Source organism: Mycena indigotica (genome assembly GCF_014461135.1).
Source record: "Mycena indigotica strain 171206Taipei chromosome Unknown Mind.scaff0004, whole genome shotgun sequence".
Lineage (NCBI taxonomy): Eukaryota > Fungi > Basidiomycota > Agaricomycetes > Agaricales > Mycenaceae > Mycena > Mycena indigotica.
In genome coordinates this window covers 4,497,453-4,521,640 of record NW_023503003.1, presented here as the reverse complement: position 1 = coordinate 4,521,640, position 24,188 = coordinate 4,497,453, and the positions used below count along the sequence as shown (strand labels likewise).

Genomic DNA, 24,188 nt, shown 5'->3' with positions numbered 1-24,188 from the left:
ATGAGTGTGGACACACGAGCCCCCAAGTCGCTGGTCATTTCACCCAACCTCGACGCGTTACTGGAGCATGAGGACCGCGTCAGACGGATTAGGCACGCACATTCGGCCTCCAGCTCTATTGGCTCATCGACTGCCCCGTTTGGCGCTGGGCTTCCACCACCACCACGAAGGGGTTTTTCGTCGCCATTGTCGCCGACGTATAGTTTGAGAAGAGACGAAGCGGAGGATGAGGAGAGTTTGGACGGAAATGTAGAGAGTGTGGTGAACCCTTATATCAATCCCGCCCCTCGCTTCGATGACGACCTACCACGGACGCCAATTTCCCCTCCACCACGAACATCGTCGATGTATGTCAAATTGGAGCCAGTTCGTGGTCGACCCAGGACCCCCACAAGTCCCATCACCACTAGAGCTGAAGATAGATCGTCAGTTTCGTCTTCCCGTCGTGTGGCTAGCAGCACACCCACTAGTCCCATCGCAACCTCAAGCCAACACGATAGATCGCCGGCGTCATCGTCAAGCGGCCGTGGCACATCAACGCATGATAGCCGGCATTCCCTTCCTTCTCTCTCCCTCCGTAGCAAACAAGACTCTTCGAATTCTTCGACCAGCCACCATCGCAGGACAAGGAGCAGGAGTAGAGGAAAGCTTGTGAAGCCACCGCCAGAGCCGTCCTCGCCGTTGTCATCGCCCATGCCGACCCACTCCCCAACACGGTCCATTTCGTCTGCCCATGAATCGTTCATCGACTTTGATGTCGCATCACCCATTGCGGAGAGCCCCTCTACCGCCCCTCCACCACTTGTTTCTCTCCCACCATCACTACCACCACCGCCCACCATCGGCAAACCACCTATCCCTACAACCCCTAAACCCGACTTCAGCCGTCGCAGACGCCACGCCAGCCCTAGTACCGTTGTTCGTGCCCACAGTAGACAAAACTCACCTAACTCGCCTCCCCCTTCCCTACCTCTCCGCGCAATCCCACCTGACACCATGCCCCCAACGACCAACTTCCTCAACCCGACCGAACGGGCCCAGCTGATCCGCAAGAGCAAGAAGCTCACCCAAGTGTTTGGGCAGACACCCGGCGCTGGCGAGGCAAACACCACCGAAAACAGCTCTTTCCTGGATGTCTCCCCTGTCGGAACGGGGAAAAGCCGGCATCGACCGGCAGCCTCGATGAATATGGTGGGCCAGATGCCTGCGAGTGCCCGACCTAGACAACCATTACCTTGGCCAGCACCTGACAAGACCATCTACATGGACGCTAACGGTAGGAGACACTCCGCGCCAGAAAGGGACGACTTGTCGGTCTCCGATGCCCCCTCATCGCCACTCTCGTTTATGGACTTGTCTGTGTCAAGCCCCAGCTCCCACTCTGACGAGGACACCGAGCGCGAGACGGAACTCGGCCCGGACGACTCCGTGTCGGTTATTTCTGTTGCTGGGGCGTCAAAAGCGGTGCGGCGCAAGTCGTCCATGACGCCTTCGTTTGCGGACAGCCTCAGTCCTGAGGCGCAAGCAGAGGAAGACCGACGACGAAAGCGCGACAAGCTTGCCAAGCTACACCGCTTCCTCGGCTCGCGGGTCCCTGCCAACCTGGTACTCGGGCCAGGATATAACATTGAGCCTGCGGTGGTGGGCATAGATGGCACGCTTTCGCCGCTGAGTGCAACCGAATTCGGCAGCGACACCCTCAAGAAAGGGTGGGTGAAAAGGAGGAGGAGTTCTTCTGCCGCAGTGCTCGCAGCAACATGGGCCAGCGACTGGGACCGGATGAAGGAGAATCTGAACGACAAGGAGAAGGCGATTATTGTGCGGAGGGCGCAGAAGATGGAGAAGGTGCGAATTTGTCTTTTTTGAGATGGACGAAACACTTATGGTTGACATGGAGGTGTTTGGCGTTGCCCCGCCACAAGACTTGTATCGGGCATCGACACCGACCCCGCCGGGCGCGCGGACAGCGCCCGCTTCTCCGACTGCGACGCAGCAGCGTAATGTCAATCAGTCGTCGTATAGGAGGAGTGCGTCTGGCAAAAGTTCGTCAAGACGACCACGCACGGGCGACTCGGGCGAGCATTTGCTGGCGGATGTCGAGCCCGTGGCTGGCACCTCTTTCGTGTACAACCACTATCAGCATTCGCTCAACTCGCTGCATGATATCTTGGATCGGGTTAGTTTTTTCTGTTTTTTTTTCTTCATGAATCAAAACTAATATAGCGTAGAATGACCAAGAATCGTTGGCAGAGCTGCACCAATACCTCCACGACGATGAAGAACAACCCGCTACGCCAACTACTGCGAAATCAGAGCGCCGGCGCTCACTGCCTGTGTTACTCCCACGCTCCTCTGTCTCATCGCTGGCCAGCATTGCTTCCGATGCGACCACGACTACCGCTTCCCCTGATGCGCTGGCAACCGAGTTCCAGCTGCGCCGACGCCGAGCTGCGAAGCTGACCCAGTTCTTTGGCGTGGACTACCGCGAGCTGATTGACGACGTGTTGGAGAGCATCGAGGCTGGGCTGGATGCGGAGCGCAGTCGGGGGAGCTTGAATGCAGGCGAGGCGGAGGCGCTGCTGCAGAAGCTCCGGACGCTGAAGACCAGGCGATGATGACCAAGGTGTGCGCTTTTGGCTCGTTTTGGGGAACATATGTTGACGTGATCAGCTTACAAAAATGCAAGAAGGACCCACTAACGCCCATGCATCTATCTATTCTGCATCATGCCTCTCCTTTTCTCGAACACTATCTTTTACGCCCATCTACCGCCTACGCTGTTTATCTTATCTATGTAATGCATACTTACTCACATCCCCCTCTTTTTCCTTTCCTTTGGTTTTGGCTTGGTCTGGACGATCATGTAATACTACCGTAGTTTGGCTGTGCTGTTTCAGTCAACTTGCTGCTCATTTGTGACAAGGGAATCTCGTTGACTTTGAGCTTACTGCTTGCAGGGTGGTGACGCGGTCATGTACTTGATTGTAGCCTGGTTTGATTTGCGCCTACTGAATAAATGTGATGCAAATTTTCAGTTTTGTGCGCGTGAGTCTGAATCGGCAAAAGCACGTCTCGTCGTCGCACCATGCGATCACGCGTCCACAATCGCGGTCTCATGATCATGATCGCCAGTGATGTCACCACGTCCACAAAAAAGTTCAGGTTATCTGAGATCTCTCTCATGAGGGCTATACAAATCGTAAACCAGTGAAACTTCTATCACGATACACACGACTCGGACAAAAAGGTACAAGCACACAAAATTCGATCACAGAGCTGAGTCCTGCAGTAGCCACACCGCGTCCTGTTTAGGCACCTGCAGTAGGGCGGCCAAATCGTCCAGTAGCGCCTCGTTTGCGGCAACGGCAAGGCTTTCGTTGGTCAAGTTGTTGGCGAAGTGGATGAACACGAGGCCGAGCAAGTCACGGCACTTCAGGTCATACCCTATATCACCGAGGGGGAGGACTCCAATGTCCGTCCTGTATTCACCAACTGAATCAAACTCACACACGCACACAACAGGAGAGATGACTCACGCCTGCACGCCATGCTTTGCACAACACTCCCGAATAACCTTCTTCAGGAACAACTTTGTCGGCCCAGTCGCCCACCACTTGTCCTCAGGCGTCGCCGCACGAATCTCCACGTAGTTGAGCAGCCACCCAATTCGGTGGCGTGGGATATAGGTGGCCCTCGTTTTGCCTTCGAGATTGAAGAGACCTGGGCACGCTGCGAGCACATGGGGAAAGCCATACTCTGACTTGGAAGAGACTCCTGTCTGTCGCCTATGGGGGATACTTTAGGCCTCGTTCTCCATACAAATAAAGAAAGGAACGAACGGCATGGTATAAGAAGGGATGGTGGTTGGATTTGAGTGTGTCACGGGTGACATAGTAAGCCATTGTGGTTTAAATATCACCGTCATGACTCAGATATTGTGTGTGCGTGAGTAGCGAACCGTCATGACTCCCATTGTGTATGCGTGAGAGCGAACCATCATGACTCCCATTGTGGATGCGTGAGTGCGAGACCTTTTCAAGTTGTCCTGCATGACCGTCACATTGTGGACGCGTGTGTATAATTTTCCAGGATATAAAGGCGACGTAGGACCATGAGGGCTCTATAGCGCTTTTCAGCCATGTCTCTCGAGGTATGGGCTTTCCGCCAGCGATTATCTCGAACTAATCAGCAACCTGGTAGGACGTATTCATGGTCTTGAGTGTTGTTTTGGGCCTTGTAGTCTCTTACAGCACCGTTTATAATCGTCGTCGACTGGAAAACCCAACCTACGGCATTTGGACAACCATTCTGCTCGATATCGTCTACGCTACCAAAGACAACTCTATCCTACCACTCATCGTCATCCCTCAATATGGTATCTACAGAACCCTCGACGAAATGGAACATTCCAGGAATCTGCCCTCCGATGGCGATACTAGTATGGCCACAATCCCCGAATCAAAAGCTGTTGGCGTTGAGGTGGACTTCGCTTTGGTCTATGGCCACGTCTCTTCTAGGGACACGGCGCAGCCTATCAAAAAACTCCTCAAGAAATTCACGTGGAAATCCATGCCCTTTCGCCAGATTCGTCTGCTATCGGCTGCTGTGCCGCTGATTGTAGAAAGCAAGCGCCTGCCCACCAGACACGCCAAGGACGTTCGGCAACTTGTAAAAGACTTGTCCAAAATCTTGTTGGAAGGTGTGACACAGGCCGACTACCAGGTTCACTGTCTATTTTCCAACCCCCGGTTCGCCTTGCAGCAGTCGGTGATCGTGATCGTCACTGCAGGGCCGTGGTGGTGTTGGAAGGAGGTCAACCGCACAGATGTTGATGATGCACCATTCACCTTTGAGGACTACAAATCCGCTCTGAAGAAGGGGAAGCAGAGAGCGAAGCGAGCAGAAGCCGCGACGAACTGGCAGTCAGACGATGACTCGGGTGACAATGAACCTAGCCAATCAGCGGCGCCCAATACCGATACCGTCGACCCGGCCGAGGAGGCCGAGGAGGCCGACCTGCTTCCTCTGGTGGAGCCGTCGTCGGCAATCCAATCGTTTCGACGCCACGTACGCACGCGGACCGAGCGAGAGGCGGAAGCACTGAGGCTCGAGAAAGTTGCAACGGAGAAACGGAAAGAGGAGCTGAAGCATGGGCGGGCTACACGTCATCAGAAGCTGGAAGCAGCGAGGGAGCTTTCTGCTGAGCTGACCTCAGGCCTTGAAGAAGTTCTCCCATACTCGCGGGCCGCTCTCAATCAGGCAGGTGCGATGGTTTCTCGGGATCTAAGCGGGGAAACGCAGGTCATGAACTATTTTGCTACTTCAAAGCATCTTTTTTTGGCTACTTTGGATGAACACCCGCCAATTAATCACTGGTCTGGAATCCTTCATGTGGGTACTAGGGAGTCGAATGCACACCTTGATTCCATCAAATCACGGCTTAAGAAAGTCGTTGTCGACACTGAAACAGAGAGTAGGTGTTCCTGTTTAAATGTGCCACACAATCTAATATCTGTTTTAGTGAAGAAGTTTTGGGATTCAATCTCATGAATTCATCATTTTTTCCCACCAACATATATACTATGCCTTTCTTCTGGCCTTTGGTTACAAGTCACTTCACTACAATTGATCTCTTGAACACATTCTAAGTGGGGCAATATGTAATACTACCATTTCTCTGGATTGTTCAATGAAATTTTAACATTTTTGAATCATTCTGAAATAAGTACTACTTTGATGTTTCATAGTGCTGTGAGATCTATGGTTGAGGTTAATAATAATAATAATAATAATAATAATAATAATAATAAGCCTATACGGTCCCATATGTGGGTACCAGGCGACTCTGACGACAGATGAGGGTCAGCTCTACCCTCAAAGGAGCACGTCGCCCCTCAGCCCCCTGTCAGAGCCATGAAGCCCATCCAAGATATATACAAGTTCACCAGTCCCCTAGTCCCAGTCACAGCCCAACCATCCTCTAGTCCAACTCCCCCACCAAATTCTCACCCTCGCTCGCCTCCAGCTTGTCAGCCGAATCTGGCGCTAATTCCAAAGCCATCAATGACAGCTTAGAGCCACTCCGGCACGCCAAATAGAATGTAATGTAATACAATTGATGGAGTGATGAAAGCGTTACAACGTGTTACTATCACGATCACACTGCCGATTATCTGTGTTTCTTGACAACCACTATGCCTCTACCCACGAGAACCCATACAGAGAAGGTCCGATGGGTTGCCTTTATGGTTATGGCCTTAATCCAGTATATTACCTTGGGGGTTGCTCTCTATATCCAGCCTCAATACTCCAAGATAGAGCTGCATACTTCGGCACTTACTGGGCGTGCATGGCTCAATGAACTCCTGCAAAGTGAACATCCTGATCGAATTTACATTGCCCTTGGGATGCGCCGCCATGTTTTCTTGGCCCTTGTCCTACAAATCCGTGCAATGGGATACCTGGAACCTGAGAGCTCACGTATCATGCTTGACGAGTCTGTGGCAATCTTCCTTTATACTTGTGTCACTGGTCTTGCTATTGATCACATTGCCGAACGTTTTCAACACTCGCATACTACCATCTCTGAGTATATAGTCACTGACTTTGTTTTTTGGGAGCTAAAAAAATGATGAATAGGCACTTTTGAAAAATCCTTGATATCTTGTCAGGACAACAGTTCTATAGTACATATGTCCGGCTACCAAATGTCAATGATCCTCCTCCGAAAGCTATCCGGGAGAATCCCAAGTGGTGGCCATACTTCAAAGATGTTCTTGGGGCAATTGATGGTACTCATATCTCATGCACTCTGTTGGCAAATGACATACACAACGCACGGAATCGGAAGGGTGGTGTATCTCAGAACTGCCTTGCTGCAGTATCATTTGATATGCAATTTGTCTTTTTCACTGGTGGATGGGATGGATGTGCGGCAGATGCCACAATGTACAGCACAGCACGCCTGAAGGACTTCCCTATTCCTGCTGGGAAACATTATCTGGCAGATGCTGGATTTGGAATCTGTGATGCATTGCTTGTACCCTACCGTCAAGTGCGTTATCATCTTGCTGAATGGGCGCGGGGGCACAGGGGGTGAGTTATTTGGTTTAAAGTCAATTGGGTATTCATATCTTTACAGCCCTTTGAATGCAAAGGAGTTGTATAACCTCAGGCATTCGTCTGCTCGCAACGTAGTTGAGCGAATATTTGGTGTTATCAAAAACCGCTGGAGAATTTTACAGTATCCACCCCACTACAATATGGACGTGCAAGCTAGAATTCCTCCAGCCTTGTGTGCTGTCCACAACTTTATCATGCAGCATGATTCTGCAGACCTTGACCGATGGATCATTGATGGACAGGCAGAAGACTATTTACCAGGAAGAGTCAGAATTATGCCTATCGACTTTGGCCTTCTTTCGACTTCTCAACGGGTTACAGCAGCCGAGAAACACCATGCTGAAGGAATTCGAGATTCAATGGCCGAAAAATGTGGGCTGACTATGAACAAATTATTCAAGAGCAACAGGAAGCATTTATGGACATAGATGTGCCAATGGAGCCACTTGATTAAGTATTAAAAGGATACATAGACTATGTGCAAGGAAAGACAACCCAAAATGAAAATCAAAGATGTTTACGAATTAGAATACGAGCAGTAATAGCACGATCTTCTCCTGTCTTCTCTGCCGCATATGCCTCAGCAGCCGTTAGATGCTCAGCAAAAATCAGGTTGAGTTCCGCCCGTGTCTCTGCATCAATAATGTCCTTCTCTCGATCCTCCATCGCTAGAGTCCGTGCCTTTTGTCTAATCTTGGTCGGGGAAAGAGCAGATGTCTTCGGAGGACCAAAGCAGTAGATCATCGTCTCGTTCATCCCTTGTACCGATTTGGCAAGACCCTCGATGGCTTCGGGACCGGTTGTACGATGACGCTTGGTGGAACTCCATGGAACACTGACTTCATCTGGTGCGGACCGCTTAGTGCGACTGGAAGCAGGAGTAGCCACTGGTGTTATAGGCATAGGTGGTGTGGTCGAGGCTGGAGCTGCCTGAGATTGGGAGGGAAGGGGTGGAGACAAGTCTTCTTCGTTGAACCCATCAGAAGAATAAGGCTGGGACTGCCCGTAATCGGTTTGGGACTGCCCGTAATCGGTTTGTGTGTCAGGGGAACCTCCATTTCGGCCCCTCGGAGACGATTCCGACTCCGGTCCGACTCCGGTTCCGACTCCGGTGATCGCATCACCGCCTCCGTCAGGCGCATCGCCGCCCCCGCCTGGCGATCCCCCTGGGACCTGGCCTGCGACATGGCGCAGGCATACTGCATGGAGCAACGATCAACCTTGGCGCGTCAAGAGCGCAGTATATAGTTCCGCTACCTAGCAGGCGGACCCTTAGAGTTTCTTCTCTTTGGATCCTCCCCTGCTAGGTCAGCCTCACTTGTATTTGCTTACTTCTATTCACTCTTTGGATCCTCCCCTGCTAGGACCTTGATCTCAGGCCTCCGGGGTTGCCCTTACAGCAGAAGAAACTCTCTACGGGATCAACCGGACAAGATTGCCAGGTTCGGCGCTGACTCAGGCTCGGAGTCCGAGTCCACTCCGCCCTCGCCACCGCCCCTGCCACTTGTCCCCTCCTCCTCTGCCACTCCTGTCGTCCCCGCACCTGTCATGCCTTCCGGAGCTACTCCTGACGCTGACACTCGGCTGGATGCACTCGAGGCGAAAATCGACCGCCTAACTGAGGCCCTTACTCTCCTCACCACCCAGGCTTCCGCTGCCGCTGCCGCCGCTAATACTGCTGGCGGACCCCAAACACCACCACCGGAGACGTCGATTCCGACTCCGACTCCGGTTCAGGGCGATTCCGAGGCCCTCTTTGGCGACATCAACCTCGCCTCAAAATTGGTTTTACGACCAAACCCCCCGTTCACCTTTAACGGCGACCGGAAATGCGGCCGCGCGTTCCTCTACGCGGTCCGCACCTACGCCCGCCTTGCCCCTGAGGCCTTCGTGGTCAATGGAGAGGCGAGCGAGGAAAAAGGCCGTCCGCTATGCCATGTCGTTTATGGCAGAAGGACCTGCTCAGCAATGAGCGGAGCGCCACGGAAGCAAAGCCCCGTTTCCGTTTCCGTCCTGGGGCTCGTTCGTTTCCGAGTTTCGACTCCGGTTCGTCGAGGAGAATGAGCAAGATCACGCTCTCTCCAAACTGGAGACTTCCGCCTATCACATGGGCACCAAGGATGTCTACCAGTACACCGACGACTTCGAGGACCTGATGGACCTCGCCGGATTCGAAGACACGTTGGTCAAGGTGACCAAGTTCCGCCACGGACTTGATCCCCTGATCAACAACGGAACCACGTCCTCGAATGACCCCCCGGACCTCCGGGACTATCTTAGCTGGCGCACCCGGGCCTTCCGTCAATACGAGGCCCTGGTCCGGGCCAAGCTGATCAAGTCAGCCGCCCCCAAGACGCCTGGCGGTTTGATTCGGACTCCGTTTCCGGTCAACCGCGTCCCGGCTCCGGCCCCCTTCCGCCCGGTGGCTCCGGTCGTGCCACCTGCGGCCCGCGCCCCCGCTCCGGCGCCTCCAGCTCCCGTTCCTATGGAGTTGGATTGCACTAGGGCTCGGGGTGCCCCTCGTCGCGCCTGCTTCAGGTGCGGCGACCCAAACCATCTCGCCCGAGATTGCCCCCTCCCCGCGGATGTCCGCTCAATGGACATCCTCGACGAGGTGATCCAACAACTCGGTGACGAGATGTTAGCGGAGTTGATCGCCCGCTACTCGGACACAGCTGCGCTGCCGGAAACAGCCGCGGAGTCGATGGCCGGAGAGGATTTTGTCCCCCGCGACGAGTGACTGGTGTGCCCTCGTTCGCGTCCGTAAATCGCTTTCGCTTGTTTGTATGACGAATCAATTCCTTTGCCCTACAACGAGCCTGAAACAAAAGACATACCCTCCCCCGCCCCCGTTTCGACTCCGTCTCCGACTCCGCCCGCGACTCCGGTCATCGTCCTTCGCCGCCTCACTGCCTGGGAAAAGAAATTGCCCAAGCAGTACACTGTCGCTGCTTCCCCTGGAGTGAACTCCCTCCACCTCCCGTTGGAGCTAGAGTCCACTACCAGCGCGCTTAAGCTCTCGCTCTCTGGCCTGGTTGACTGTGGTGCCACCTCCGACTTTATCGACACGAACTATGTCGCTCGGAATGGCATTCCGGTCCGCACCCTGGCGCAACCGATTCCGGTCTTTAACGTTGATGGCACTCCGAACGACGCCGGCTCCATCAACTAGATCGCGGACTTGGTCTTACGCTACAAAGGCCATTCCGAGCGTGTTCAACTCGCCGTCACTCATCTTGGAAAACAAGACCTTATTCTGGGGTACTCCTGGCTGCGGAAGCATAACCCGGAAATCAATTGGGAAACCAAGGAGGTCAAGATGACACGGTGCCCCCGGGTTGCTCCACTTGCCGCGAGGAAGAACGCGTTGAACGGACTGAGCTACGGCGACTCCGGCTGCTCCAGAAGCGACTCCGCTCCGGCCCGTTCCCCCGGGTCTGCGCCATGGACCTCTCTGGCCCTGACGACGGAGACGATTCCGTCTCCGGTGACGACTCCGCCCTGCCTGATCTGATGCCGGACTCCGACGACGATGAAGACGATGGTCAGCTTGAAGATGGTGACCGCATCTTCTACACCTCGTTCCGCCCCTCGGAGGAGATACGCGCTGGCAGTACTGTCTCACGAAGCCTTCGCCAGGAACTCCGCCCCTCCGCCCTCCGAGATCCCGGACTGGGCTAAGGAGTTTCAGGACGTCTTCAACAAGGAGTCCTTCGACACGCTACCGGAGCGGAGAGCCTGGGACCATGCCATTGAACTCGTCCCCGACGCTAAGCCCACCAACTGCAAGGTGTACCCCATCTCGCCCCTCGAGCAACGCAAGCTCGACGTGTCATCGAGGAAGGGCTTTCGACGGGCCGGATTCGCCTCTCCAAGTCTCCGATGGCGTCTCCGGTCTTCTTCGTCAAGAAGAAGGACGGCGGACTCCGCTTCGTCCAGGACTACCGTGCTCTCAACGGATGACTGTCAAAAACCGGTACCCCCTTCCGCTGATCAACGACCTCATCAACCGGCTCAAAGGCACTCGTTACTTCACCAAACTCGACGTCCGTTGGGGCTTCAACAACGTCCGGATCAAGGAAGGTGACGAGTGGAAAGCGGCTTTCCGGACTAACCGAGGCCTGTTCGAGCCCTTGGTGATGTATTTCGGCCTGACAAACTCTCCCGCGACGTTCCAAACGATGATGAATGACATTTTCCAGGACCTCATCCTCTCCGGAGACGTCATGATCTACCTTGACGACATCCTGATCGCCCATTCCGACCTCCGGAAACACCGGCAGATCGTTCAGGAGGTCTTGCGGCGACTCCGAGAGCACAAGTTGTACCTCCGAGCGGAGAAGTGCGACTTTGAAAAATCGTCAATCGAGTACCTCGGAGTCATCATCTCCCACAACCATGTCGAAATGGACCCCGTCAAGGTCGCAGGCGTCTCCGCTTGGCCGACTCCGGAAAACAAGAAGGACATTCAGCAGTTCCTTGGGTTCGCTAATTTCTACCGCAGGTTCATTCGAGACTTCTCGACCCTTGCGCGCCCTCTTTTCGTGCTCACCAAGAAGGACCAGCAATGGACTTGGGGCGACGCGGAGGCCTCTGCGTTCCAAGCGATCAAGGACGCAGTCACCTCGGAACCGGTCCTGGCGATTCCGGACGACGCACGGCCTTTCCGACTTGAGGCGGACAGCTCTGATTATGCGACGGGGCGGTTCTTTCACAATCCGCCCCGGACGGGAAGTGGCACCCTGTAGCATTCTATTCCAAAAGCTTAAATGATGTCCAGCGCAACTCACGAAATCCACGACAAGGAGATGCTGGCGATCATCCGCGCACTCGAGGAGTATAGACACTTCCTCGAGGGCGCCGCATCCCGTCGAGATTTGGACTGACCATAAGAATCTGGAGTACTTCAGGAAGACGCAGCACCTCAACCGGAGACAGGCCCGCTGGTCCCTCTACCTCTCCCGGTTCGACTTCACGCTGCACCACAAGCCCGGCTGCGACATGGGCCGACCTGACGCCCTCTCTTGGAGACCCGACCACGGAATCGATTCCGACAACTCCGACGTCGTCCTTCTGCGGCCCGAACTCTTCCATGTCCGCGCTCTCGAAGGCGTTTCCGTTTCCGGCCCTGGTTCTGAACTCCTTCGCGACATCCGCGATGCCCTCTCCGGTGAGCCTGACTTAGAGAAGCCCGTCGCACTAGCGGCCCGGCAACTCCTAAAGGTCCAAGGTCAAGCTCGAGGCCCCCGCTCCTCGCACTCCGACGAGTGGGCTGTCTCCGGTGGTCTTCTTCACTTTCGTGGGAAGATTGTCGTACCTAAGGATAAGGACCTCCGGAGACGCATCATCGAGCTCTGCCACGACACTCGAGTTGCCGGACACGCCGGTCGCTTCAAGACCTTGGAGTTGGTCTCCCGGAACTACTGGTGGCCTCAGATGTCTCGCCATATTGGCCGGTGCACGTCGCGACCTGTGACTTGTGCTGTCGCACCAAAGCACTCCGGAGACTGCCCCACGGAGAGCTGCACCTGACGGAAACACCCCCAGAGCGTTGGCATACCGTCTCCGTCGACTTCATCGTCGAAGCTTCCGGAGGCCCATGGGTACGACGCGATCATGGTCGTCGTCGACACCCTTGGGAAGCGTGCCCACTTCTCGGAGTGTCACACCACGGTCGACGCCGTAGGGGCGGCTCGCCTCTACTACCGGAATGTCTGGCGCCATCACGGGACTCCGGAGAAGTACGTCTCCGACCGCGGCTCGCAGTTCATCGCGGACTTCACCCGAGAACTCTGGCGTCTAATCAGCATCAAGCCTGCCACGTCCACCGCGTACCACCCGCAGACAGACGGTCAAACAGAGCGCGTCAACCAGGAGCTGGAGCAGTACCTGCGGATCTTTACCAACTACCAGCAGGACGACTGGGATGAGCTGATTCCGGCCGCGGAGTTCGCCTACAACAACCATGTTCACTCCTCCACGCAGCAGGTCCCCTTCATGACGGACACGGGACGGCTCCCGCGCATGGGCTTCGAACCCGGAGTCCGTTCCGCCATGGAGTCAGTGAATGAGTTCCGCGACCGGATTGCCATGCTCACCTGTTTCAGCACATGCAATGCACAAGTTGTGGGTTATAACCCAAAGGTACAATGCACAAGTGGTGGGTTATTTACCAAAATATACTATGAAAGCATAATGTGACTTATGTAACATCATATATGTTATTGTAAATCACCTTTTCTTCAGGCCGATGACTCGCGATGTAATATTGGGCTCTTATGAGAGTAGGGAATAGAGATCAATAATAAGTAGAGAAAGAGTGATGTGGCATCATGTGATCATCAAAACAATTGATCTCTTTCAAAACTGATTAACAAGGGTTATATTTACCTAAGGGCATCAATCCCATCACTGATATCATACCAAACAGCTCAAACAATGAATAAAATGAAATAAAGTAATATTTCTTAAAATTCCCCTGGGTTATAACCCATGACTTGTGCATTGTACCCTTGGGATATATCCCTTCACTTGCGCATTGTATGTGGGGTTCCAGCTGTGTTGCTGAAGCCAAGGCCGCGCTCACTAAGGCCAAAGAGGAGTATAAGCGCTACTACGACCAGAGACGCACTCCGTCTCCGGAGTTTAAGGTTGGCGACCGTGTTTGGCTGGATGCCTCTGACATCAGGACGACTCGCCCCTCGGAAAAGTTCTCCCATCGCCGCCTCGGACCGTTCAAGATAGTCGCGGAGATCAGTAAAGGTGCCTACAAGCTCGACCTCCCTCCGCGCTACTCGAAGCTCCACCCGGTCTTCCCCATCGTCAAGCTCGAGCTCGCCCAGGACGACCCCTTCGACGGACGCCCCGGCTACGACCAGCCCCCTCCGGACCTCGAGGACGGAGTCCCGGAGTGGGAAGTAGAGGAAATCCTGGACGCAAGGGTGAGGTATAAACGGCTGAACTACTTTGTCAGATGGAAAGGCTACGACACATCGCACGACCAATGGGTCCGCTTCGACCGCGTCTTCGCCCCGGAGAAAATTGCGGAGTTCTATCGTAAGTACCCTGGCAAGCCACGACACATCGCCTCCGCGACCTTCGACTCGATTCCGTTCCGGTCTATGCGTCGGGACGCCGCATTCAAAAGGGGGGGTGATGTCAGGGGAACCTCCCTTTCGGCCCGGAGACGCGCCCGATTCCGGTCCGACTCCGGTTCCGACTCCGGTCCGGCCCTCCATCTCGCCCGCACAATCACCGATCCGTCAACGCCCTCCCGACGGTCGCCCTGGGACCTCGCCTGCGACGCCGCCCGAGCCTTCTGTGCCTGACAGCGGCAGCTACGGACAAGCAGTATATAGTCAGCTACCTAGCAGGCGGACCCTCAGAGTTTCTTCTCTTTGGATCCTCCCCTGCTAGGTCAGCTTCATTTGTATTCGCTTACCAATGTTCACGCTTTGGATCCTCCCCTGCTAGGACCTTGATCTCAGGCCTCCAGGGTTGCCCTTACAGCGTGCCATTAGGACCACTGTCTCCCAATTGAATATCAACTCACACATGAGATCCTGCACTGCTCCCCACAACACTGGCTTATTGCCAAGACAAACCCCGTTGTCGAGTGGAAATTTTATTTTCCTACGTTGTCAGGCCTAAGAAATATTGACCTGAAAGAGAGAAAATATTAGTACAAGAACTTTACTTGAAAAACAGAAAGTACTGCAAAAGAGGGATGGTCACGTCACTGTCACATGTCACAATGTCACATGGGTCACATATGTGTGACAATGACATGAATTGTCTTACATAAGCAGCTCTGAACAGTATATAAGGAGGCTGTTTTTCAGCCTTTGGACAAGGAATCCCCCCCTTCTTTTTAACTACCTCTCTCTTTCAAGTAGACACTTGTTGTGTTTGATCTTGAATATCATTAACTTAAACTCTAAACCGACTGATTGTGACGACTTGTGACTAGAATCATTGATATCATCATATTGTTGGTGATCTTGATTATTGTCTATCTGATACTTGAAGAACTTTTTGCAACAACTCTGTTAGGTCTTTGGTAGACCCTCTGCTGTCTGAACCCGAGCTGTCTGAACCCGAGCTGTCTGATTTGTTGATTGCTGCTGCTGATATACCTGATTGCTGCCTGATATTGCTACTAAGTTGTGCTGTCTGAGATATTGAATTGCTATTGTGCATAAGTCAATAACTCTTAGGAAGATTGTTTTATCTTGGGTACCTAGTCCAGACCATCTGATTACTCATTAAGCTGACCCATCACCTGGCCTGCTGTATCTGATAAGCTAAGTTCCCCTTAACCTGCTTAGTAATAAATCTAAGCAAACATACCTATCACATCCCACGAACTTACACGTAAAGTTCGGTGGGATTTGTTGAGGTGTGTTTGTTGGGAAAAGTAGCAGAAATGTGGAAGGGAGATCAAGTGAGATCAGAGACAGCAGACTAATGAAGGGTCAACTTAATCAGTGTTCAAATAGCCTGACTAGGTGCCTGAATCAAACAATTCTTCTAATTCACAAAAGTGTACTGGGGGGTCTTGAAACTGGGAGAAGTTGGGAGTAGATAATCCTGCAAGCACAAGGTCACAGGCAATAACTGGTTGTTGGGGATAGATAATTCTGCAAGCACTGGGAAGCAGACAATATCTTGTAGTCATAGTGAATAATCCTGCTGTAAGGGCAACCCTGGAGACTCCGACGAAAGCCTAGCAGGGGAGGATCCAAAGGGTGAATAAAAGCTACGGAAATACACGGAGGGACCGACCTAGCAGGGGAGGATCCAAAGAGAAGAAACTCTAAGGGTCCGCCTGCTAGGGCGCCAACTATATACTGGTTGTCTGTAACTGCCGACGTAGAGCGCAGAAGGCCTGAGCGGCGTCGCAGGCTCTGTCCCAAGGTGATCGTTGGGAGGGTCTTGACGGATTGGTGATTGTGCGGGCGAAGGAGGCCGTGGACGATGGTCGGGGTGGGTCGGAGCGTCTGAGGGGGCGCCGGTCGGATGCACCTCGGATGCGTTCGGAGGGTCCGAAGAAGGCCGAAGCGGGGGTTCCGCTGACACGCTGGGAGATGTCTTCATGCAGTGTCGGGCATGTGAGATGGTGGAGCTGCGTGTGGAGCTGAGGGCGATGTTGGCAGGGAGATACGAGGTTTGTCTTGGCAATAAGCCAGTGTTGTGGGGAGCGGTGATAAGCCGCAGTCTGGGACAGACCAGGAAACGACTATTTTTGTCGATTTTGTTGCTCAGCGCACGTCTCAGAGTTGACATGAGTCCCGAATGGTCAACTTGTCAGGGGAACCCCCGCCTCGGCCTCCTTCGGACCCTCCGAACGCATCCGAGGCGCATCCGACCGGCGCCCCCTCGGACGCTCCGACCCACCCCGACCATCGTCTACGGCCTCCTTCGCCCGCACAATCACCGATCCGTCAAGACCCTCCCAACGATCACCTTGGGACAGAGCCTGCGATGCCGCTCAGGCCTTCTGCGCCTCTCGTCGGCAGTTACGGACGACCAGTATATAGTTGGCGCCCTAGCAGGTGGACCCTTAGAGTTTCTTCTCTTTGGATCCTCCCCTGCTAGGTCGGTCCCTCCGTGTATTTCCTGTAGTCTTATTCACGCTTTGGATCCTCCCCTGCTAGGCTTTCGTCGGAGTCTCCAGGGTTGCCCTTACAGCAGAAGAAACTCTCTACGGGATTAACCGGTCAAGATTGCCAGGTTTGGTGCTGACTCAGGCTCGGAGTACGAGTCCGTACCCCCCTCGTCACCGCCCCTGCCACTTGACCCCTCCTCCTCTGCCCTTGTCGTCTTTACGCCCGCTATGTCTACCGGAGCTGCTCCGGACGCTGACGCGCGATGGACGCACTTGAGGCGAAACTAGACAACCTCACCAATATCCTCACCCACCTTGCTTCCCAGGCTTCCGCTGCCGCACCACCTCCGGCAGCTCCCGAACCGCCCTGGCATCTCCGAATGCCCCGACGCGGATGCGTTATTTGGTGACATTACCGTCGCCTCAAAACTGGTCTTACGACCAAACCCCCCGTTTGCGTTTAACGGAGATCGCAAACGCGGCCGTGCCTTCCTATACGCGGTCAAAACCTACGCTCGGCTTGCCCCGGAGGCCTTCGTGGTCAACGGAGAGCCGAGCGAAGAAAAGGCCGTCCGCTACGCCATGTCCTATATGGCGGAGGGACCTGCTCAGCAATGGGCAGAGCGTCATGGGAGCAAAAACCCCTTCCCCTTCCCTCGGTGGAGCCAGTTCCTCTCCAAGTTTCGCCTTGGTTCGTTGAGGAGAACGAACAGGACCTCGCGCTCGCTAAGTTGGAAAGCGGGGGTTATCACATGGGAACACGGGATGTCTACGGATATACCGACGACTTCGAGGACTTGATGGACCTCGCTGGCTTCAAGACGCGTTGGTTAAGGTAACCAAGTACCGCCACGGACTTGACCCCTTGATCAACAACGGCATCACCTCTTCGAACGACCCCCCAGACCTCCGTGACTATCTGGGTTGGCGCACTCGGGCTTTCCGACAATATGAAGCCCTGGTGCGAGCAAAGCTCATTAAGGGAACGGCTACCCCTGGACCGCTTCGGGAGCTCCGCGCGGCGCCTTCCCCATCACTCGTTCGGCAACTCCGTTCCCCATCCGCCCGGTGGCCCCGCCTGCGCCACCCGCGGCCCGCGTCCCCGTCCCGGTACCTCCGGCTCCCGTCCCTATGGAGCTGGATCGTACTAGGGCTCGGGGTGCCCCTCGTCGAGCCTGCTTCAGATGCGGCGACCCCAACCATTTGGCTCGGGACTGTCCGCTCCCCGCCGACGTCCGCCATGTGGACATCCTCGACGAGGTAATCCAGCAACTTGGCGATGAGATGCTGGGAGAGCTGCTTGCGCGGTTGTTCGATACTGCGGCCTTAGCGGAGGCGCATTCGGAGGCTCCGGCAGAGGATTTTCTCCCCCGTGACGAGTGACCGGTGTGCCCTCGTTCGCGTCCATAAATCGTTTCACTTGTTTGTATGATGAATCAACTCCCTTGCCCTACAACGAGCCCGAAACGAAAGACGCACCCTCTGCCCCCTCCGAAGCCCCCTTGGATTCGCCGACTTGCCTGGGAGAAAAAGCTACCTGGCAGTTATACCATCTCTGCCGCTCCTGGCGTTAACTCGCTGCACCTCCCCCTTGAACTTGAGTCCACTGCGAACGCGCTCAAGCTCTCCCTCTCGGGTCTGGTCGACTGCGGAGCTACTTCGGACTTTATCGACACAGAATATGTCAACCGGAATAATGTGCCAGTCCGAAATCTCTCAGTACCCATCCCGGTCTACAACGTCGACGGCACCCCCAATGATGCTGGGTCTATTCGCCAAATCACGGACCTCGTTCTACGGTACAACGGACACTCCGAATGTGTTCAGCTGGCTGTAACCCACCTTGGGAAACAGGACCTGATACTCGGATACTCCTGGCTCAAAAAGCATAACCCCGAGATCAACTGGGAAACAAAGGAGGTGAAAATGAGTCGTTGCCCCCGCAGCTGCTCTACCTGCCGTGACGAAGAGCGGACCGAACGCGCCGAGGTTCGGCGGCTCCGACTCCTTAAATCACGACTACTTGCGGGCGCCTTCCCCACTGTTTGCGCTATCGATATCGCTGGCCCAGATGATGCTGACGACGAGCTCGGAGCTGCTTCGGACCCTCCGGAGCCCTCACCAGATCTCGACGGCGACGAGCATCTTGAAGACGGCGACCGCATCTTCTACACCTCCTTTCGCCCAGTTGAGGAGATCCGCGCTGGCAGTACAGTGTCCCAACGCCTTGCAGAGGCCTTCGCCCGTAACTCGGCCCCTCCGCCTTCGGAGATCCCAGACTGGGCCAAGGAGTTCCAAGACGTCTTCGACAAGGAGTCCTTTGACACGTTACCAGAACGAAGGGCTTGGGACCACGCTATCGAACTCGTCCCCGACGCAAGCCCGCTAACTGCAAGGTGTATCCGATCTCTCCCCTCGAACAGCGCGAACTTGACGAGTTCATCGAGGAAGGACTTGCCACAGGCCGTATTCGCCCTTCGAAATCTCCGATGGCCTCCCCCGTCTTCTTCGTTAAGAAAAAGGACGGAGGGCTTCGGTTTGTCCAGGACTACCGCGCCCTCAACGCAATGACGATTAAGAACCGGTACCCCCTTCCGTTGATTAACGACCTTATCAACAGGCTCAAGGGCGCTCGCTACTTCACCAAACTCGACGTTCGCTGGGGTTTTAATAACGTCCGGATTAAAGAAGGAGACGAGTGGAAGGCGGCCTTTCGGACTAACCGAGGGTTGTTCGAACCTTTGGTGATGTATTTCGGCCTGACAAACTCCCCGCGACGTTCCAAACGATGATGAATGACATTTTCCAGGATCTCATTCTTTCAGGCGACGTTATGATCTACCTCGACGACATCCTTATCGCACATTCGGACCTCCGCAAACACCGCGAGATCGTCCGGGAGGTCCTTCGGCGGCTCCGAATGCACAAGTTGTACCTTCGCAAGGAAAAGTGCGACTTCGAGAAATCGTCAATCGAGTACTTGGGGGTCATTATCTCGCACAACCACGTCGAAATGGACCCTGTTAAGGTCGCCGGAGTCTCCGCATGGCCTCCGCCCGAAAACAAGAAGGACGTCCAGCAGTTTCTGGGGTTTGCTAATTTCTACCGCAGGTTCATTCGGGATTTCTTGGCCCTAGCGCAACCTCTCTTTGCGCTCACCAAGAAAGACCAGAAATGGACCTGGGGAGACGCCTGGCCGCCGCCTTCCAAGCCATCAAGGACGCGGTCGTATCAGAACCTGTCTTAGCGATCCCGGACGACTCTCGGCCTTTCCGACTTGAAGCAGACAGCTCAGATTATGCGACGGGGCGGTTCTTTCACAACAATCCGCCCCGGACGGGAAGTGGCACCCTGTAGCGTTCTATTCCAAAAGCTTAAATGATGTCCAGCGCAACTACGAGATTCACGACAAGGAGATGCTCGCGATCATCCGCGCACTCGAGGAATATCGGCATTTCCTCGAGGGCGCCGCGCATCCGGTTGAGATCTGGACTGACCATAAGAACTTGGAATACTTCCGAAAGGCGCAACACCTTAATCGTCGGCAAGCCCGATGGTCGTTGTACCTTTCCAGGTTTGACTTTACGCTGCACCACGTCCCAGGTCGCCAGATGGGCCGTCCCGATGCTCTCTCCCGCCGGCCCGACCACGGTATCTCTGAAGACAACTCGGATGTCACCCTCTTACGCCCCGAACTGTTCCACGTTCGCGCGCTTGAGGCCGTCACTGTCTCTGGGCCTGGCTCCGAACTTGTCCGCGACATCAAGGAAGCGCTATCCGGTGAGCCTGACCTAGAGGAACCCGTCGCACTCGCGGCTCGGCAACTCTTGAAGGTCCGAGGTCAAGTTCGGGGCCCCCGCTCATCGCGTTCGGACGAGTGGGCCGTCTCAGGCGACCTCCTGTACTTCCGCGGCAAGGTTGTAGTCCCCAAAGACAAAGACCTGAGGAGGCGCATTATAGAGCTCTGCCACGACACGCGTGTCGCCGGACACGCCGGGCGGTTCAAGACCCTGGAGTTGGTTTCGAGCAACTACTGGTGGCCACAGATGTCCCGCCATATCGGACGCTACGTCGCGACCTGCGACTTATGCTGTCGTCACGAAGGCCCTCCAAGGCTTCCGCACGGGGAGCTACATCCAACCGAAGTCCCCCCGAGCGCTGGCACACCGTCACTGTGGACTTCATCATCGAGCTCCCGAGGCCCATGGGTATGACGCGGTTATGGTAGTGGTTGACGCCCCCGGGAAACGCTCACTTCACTGAATGCCATACGACAATAGACGCAGTCGGAGCTGCCCGCTTGTACTATCGGAACGTCTGGAGGCACCACGGAACCCCCGAGAAGTACATTTCGGACCGCGGTTCGCAGTTCATCGCTGACTTTACGCGCGAACTCTGGCGCTTAATTGGCGTCAAGCCGGCTACCTCTACGGCTTACCACCCGCAGACCGACGGACAAACCGAACGCATTAACCAGGAGCTCGAGCAGTACATCCGAATCTTCACCAACTACCAACAAGACGACTGGGACGAGCTTATCCCTGCCGCTGAGTTCGCCTATAACAACCACGTTCACTCCTCCACTCAACAGGTACCCTTTATGACGGACACCGGTCGGCTCCCCCGAATGGGTTTCGAACCGGGCACCCGCTCAGAGTTGGAGTCAGTGAACGAAGTTTCGATCGGATAGCGAACAGCGTCTCCGAGGCGAAGGCCGCGCTCGTCAAAGCCAAAGACGAGTATAAACGGTACTACGATCGGAGACGATCGGACGCTCCGAATATTCAAGTTGGTGATAAGGTTTGGTTAGATGCCTCTGACATCAGAACAACTCGGCCCTCCGAGAAGTTCTCCCACAAGCGCCTCGGACCGTTCAAGGTGCTCGCAGAGGTTAGCAAAGGTGCCTACAAGCTCGACCTCCCCCCGTGTTACTCCAAGCTCCACCCCGTCTTCCCCTTGTTAAGCTCCAGGCTCGCTCAGGACGACCCCTTCAATGGACGACCTGGCTACGACGAACCGCCCCCCGAACTAGAGGACGGAGTCCCCGAATGGGAAGTCGAGGAAATCTTGGATGCCAGGATAAGGTATAAGCGTCTTAACTACTTCGTCAGGTGGAAAGGCTACGATGCTTCGCACGACTCGTGGGTTCGGTTCGACCGTGTCTTCGCGCCAGACAAAATTGCGGACTTCTATCGGAGGTACCCAGGTAAACCACGGCACATCGCCTCAGCGACCTTCGACTCCTTGCCCTTCCGAACTATGCGTCGGGACGCCGCATTCAAAGGGGGGGGTGATGTCAGGGGAACCCCCGTCTCGGCCTCCTTCGGACCCTCCGAACGCATCCGAGGCGCATCCGACCGGCGCCCCCTCGGATGCTCCGACCCACCCCGACCATCGTCCACGGCCTCCTTCGCCCGCACAATCACCAATCCGTCAAGACCCTCCCAACGATCACCTTGGGACAGAGCCTGCGACGCCGCTCAGGCCTTCTGCGCTCTACGTCGGCAGTTACGGACGACTAGTATATGGTTGGCGCCCTAGCAGGTGGACCCTTAGAGTTTCTTCTCTTTGGATCCTCCCCTGCTAGGTCGGTCCCTCCGTGTATTTCCTGTAGTCTTATTCACGCTTTGGATCCTCCCCTGCTAGGCTTTCGTCGGAGTCTCCAGGGTTGCCCTTACACAACTAGGGAGTTACCTGCACAAGAACCAGTCAAAATCCAGTCAGAATCTATCAAATCGCTCTCAGTGATTCTAAAATCTTGACTAGGAGAAGTTCGCAGAGCCCGTTTCTCGCTAGAATCTATCCAATTCTATGCAAAATACCCACAGGGAGTGTACTCTAAAAGGCATATTCGGTTTGGCGCTCAGTGGAGACTCGAGATCGACTTCTCCTAGATAAGGGACACCCCTATCTCTGTTGGTATCGATGACTGACATCATTGGAACGTGGTTTCGGATCATGCTGGAGGGTCGAGAATGCCAAGGGATGGTTAAACAGCGAAAACCTACTCAATTGATTGGGGCCTGGACCTGTGATCAACGGCGACTCTAAAACACTGTTGAGAAACTGATCATCTGAACATTGGAAATGCGCCAGGAGAGTTGGGACAACCACCGCTGAGGCCATATGCACAAGATACGAGTTATGGGTGTCAATTGAAAGCTGGAAAGCAGAGCTATCCACTTATCCTACTCAAGATCGAGGGATACTTCACAAACAAAACTAGATGGTTGCGAACACGGAAGATTTACACAGGTCATTGACACCAATACACGTGATACCAGTCATCTGGAAATCCTGCAAGCACAAGGTCACAGGCAATATCTCCTAATACTTGTTTGATTGCAACGGTCTAATCTTCATGATTTCCGTTCCATAACCAAAGATACTTGAGTTCTTGGAGCCTGATAAAAAGCAACTTATTCAGATCACCAATCATTGATAATATCAGTGGCTTATCAGAAAATGATGGTGGGGATAATAAAATGTGATTTCAGTCCAAACACTATACAGGTGCTTATACTTGAAATTACAAGTGAGGGAGATCAGATGAGGAGTGGTTGTGAAAAAAAGGGGATTAAAGTGAGGTATCTGGTTGGCTCAGAGAGCTGCTCCTTATATAGCTTTTGGAGTCCTGATGACATAAGCCCTTGAAATGACTCCAAATGACTTGGTACCAGTCTGAGTCAGATTGAGGCATATCAGTTTTTGATGATGTTGATATTATTGATAGCATCAATAAATGCGCATTTGGTGTCCAAACTTGATGAAACTTGTTTTGTTGATACAACCTGTTTAATCAGTGATGGCACTGATGGGATCAATGATCATATCACCCAAACGTGTTTGTTCCAAATATTCCAAGGAGCATTTTGATTCTATCACTGATGGCATCAATGATCCGGGTGGATACCAGTCATCTGGACCTGGATTTTCAACTCTGGACCATATGGTGAAACAATACTAATACAATTATGCGCATGGACTACTTTTCTTACTCATGATTTTACCTGATTCTATCAATTTCGCTTTTTAGTATTTATATTACTATCTTGTATTTGGGAGATTCACAGATTACCCCGCTGTTAAGTGCCATGTTGACTAGAGAGACCAGAGTCAGAGTCAAAGTCGGAAACGGAATTGAAGTTGGAGAGTACTTGGGGGCAGAACACCATAGAAGGATGTGTTTGGGTGACCGAGGCTTAGGGTGGAGCACGGGTCCGGGTCCGGGTCCATTACGGTGGACCCGGACCCGGACCCTGACGTACCCCTGACCCTTCCGGGTCCGGGTCAACACACGGGTATACCGGGAAGGCGGGCCGGGGACTGAGGCTGCCCGCTCGATCGGCCTGCACACACGTCAGCGTGTGACATCACGCCGACCCAGCTCAGCGCCCGCTTCCCGACCGGGGCGCGTAACAGGTTGGCCGAGCTGACTTGCGGGAGGGCGGACGACGAT

General features: G+C 54.3%; 3 protein-coding genes across 3 annotated transcripts; 2 read left to right on the top strand and 1 right to left on the bottom strand.

The window, feature by feature from the left end:
- Nucleotides 1-2,615, top strand: MIND_00524400 (uncharacterized protein; the record flags this gene model as incomplete). The annotated part of the gene is made up of 3 exons (XM_037362031.1): nt 1-1,818; nt 1,868-2,176; nt 2,229-2,615. The coding sequence occupies 3 exons, from the start codon at nt 1-3 to the stop codon at nt 2,613-2,615; spliced, it is 2,514 nt and encodes an 837-aa protein (XP_037222323.1).
- A 653-nt stretch (nt 2,616-3,268) lies between these two features.
- On the bottom strand, nt 3,269-3,844 carry MIND_00524300 (uncharacterized protein; the record flags this gene model as incomplete). Its single annotated transcript, XM_037362030.1, has 3 exons — nt 3,269-3,479; nt 3,537-3,785; nt 3,840-3,844. The coding sequence occupies 3 exons, from the start codon at nt 3,842-3,844 to the stop codon at nt 3,269-3,271; spliced, it is 465 nt and encodes a 154-aa protein (XP_037222322.1).
- Nucleotides 3,845-4,138: 294 nt separating this feature from the next.
- On the top strand, nt 4,139-5,550 carry MIND_00524200 (uncharacterized protein; the record flags this gene model as incomplete). The annotated part of the gene is made up of 3 exons (XM_037362029.1): nt 4,139-4,150; nt 4,201-5,473; nt 5,522-5,550. The coding sequence occupies 3 exons, from the start codon at nt 4,139-4,141 to the stop codon at nt 5,548-5,550; spliced, it is 1,314 nt and encodes a 437-aa protein (XP_037222321.1).
- Between the last annotated feature and the right edge of the window lie 18,638 nt (nt 5,551-24,188).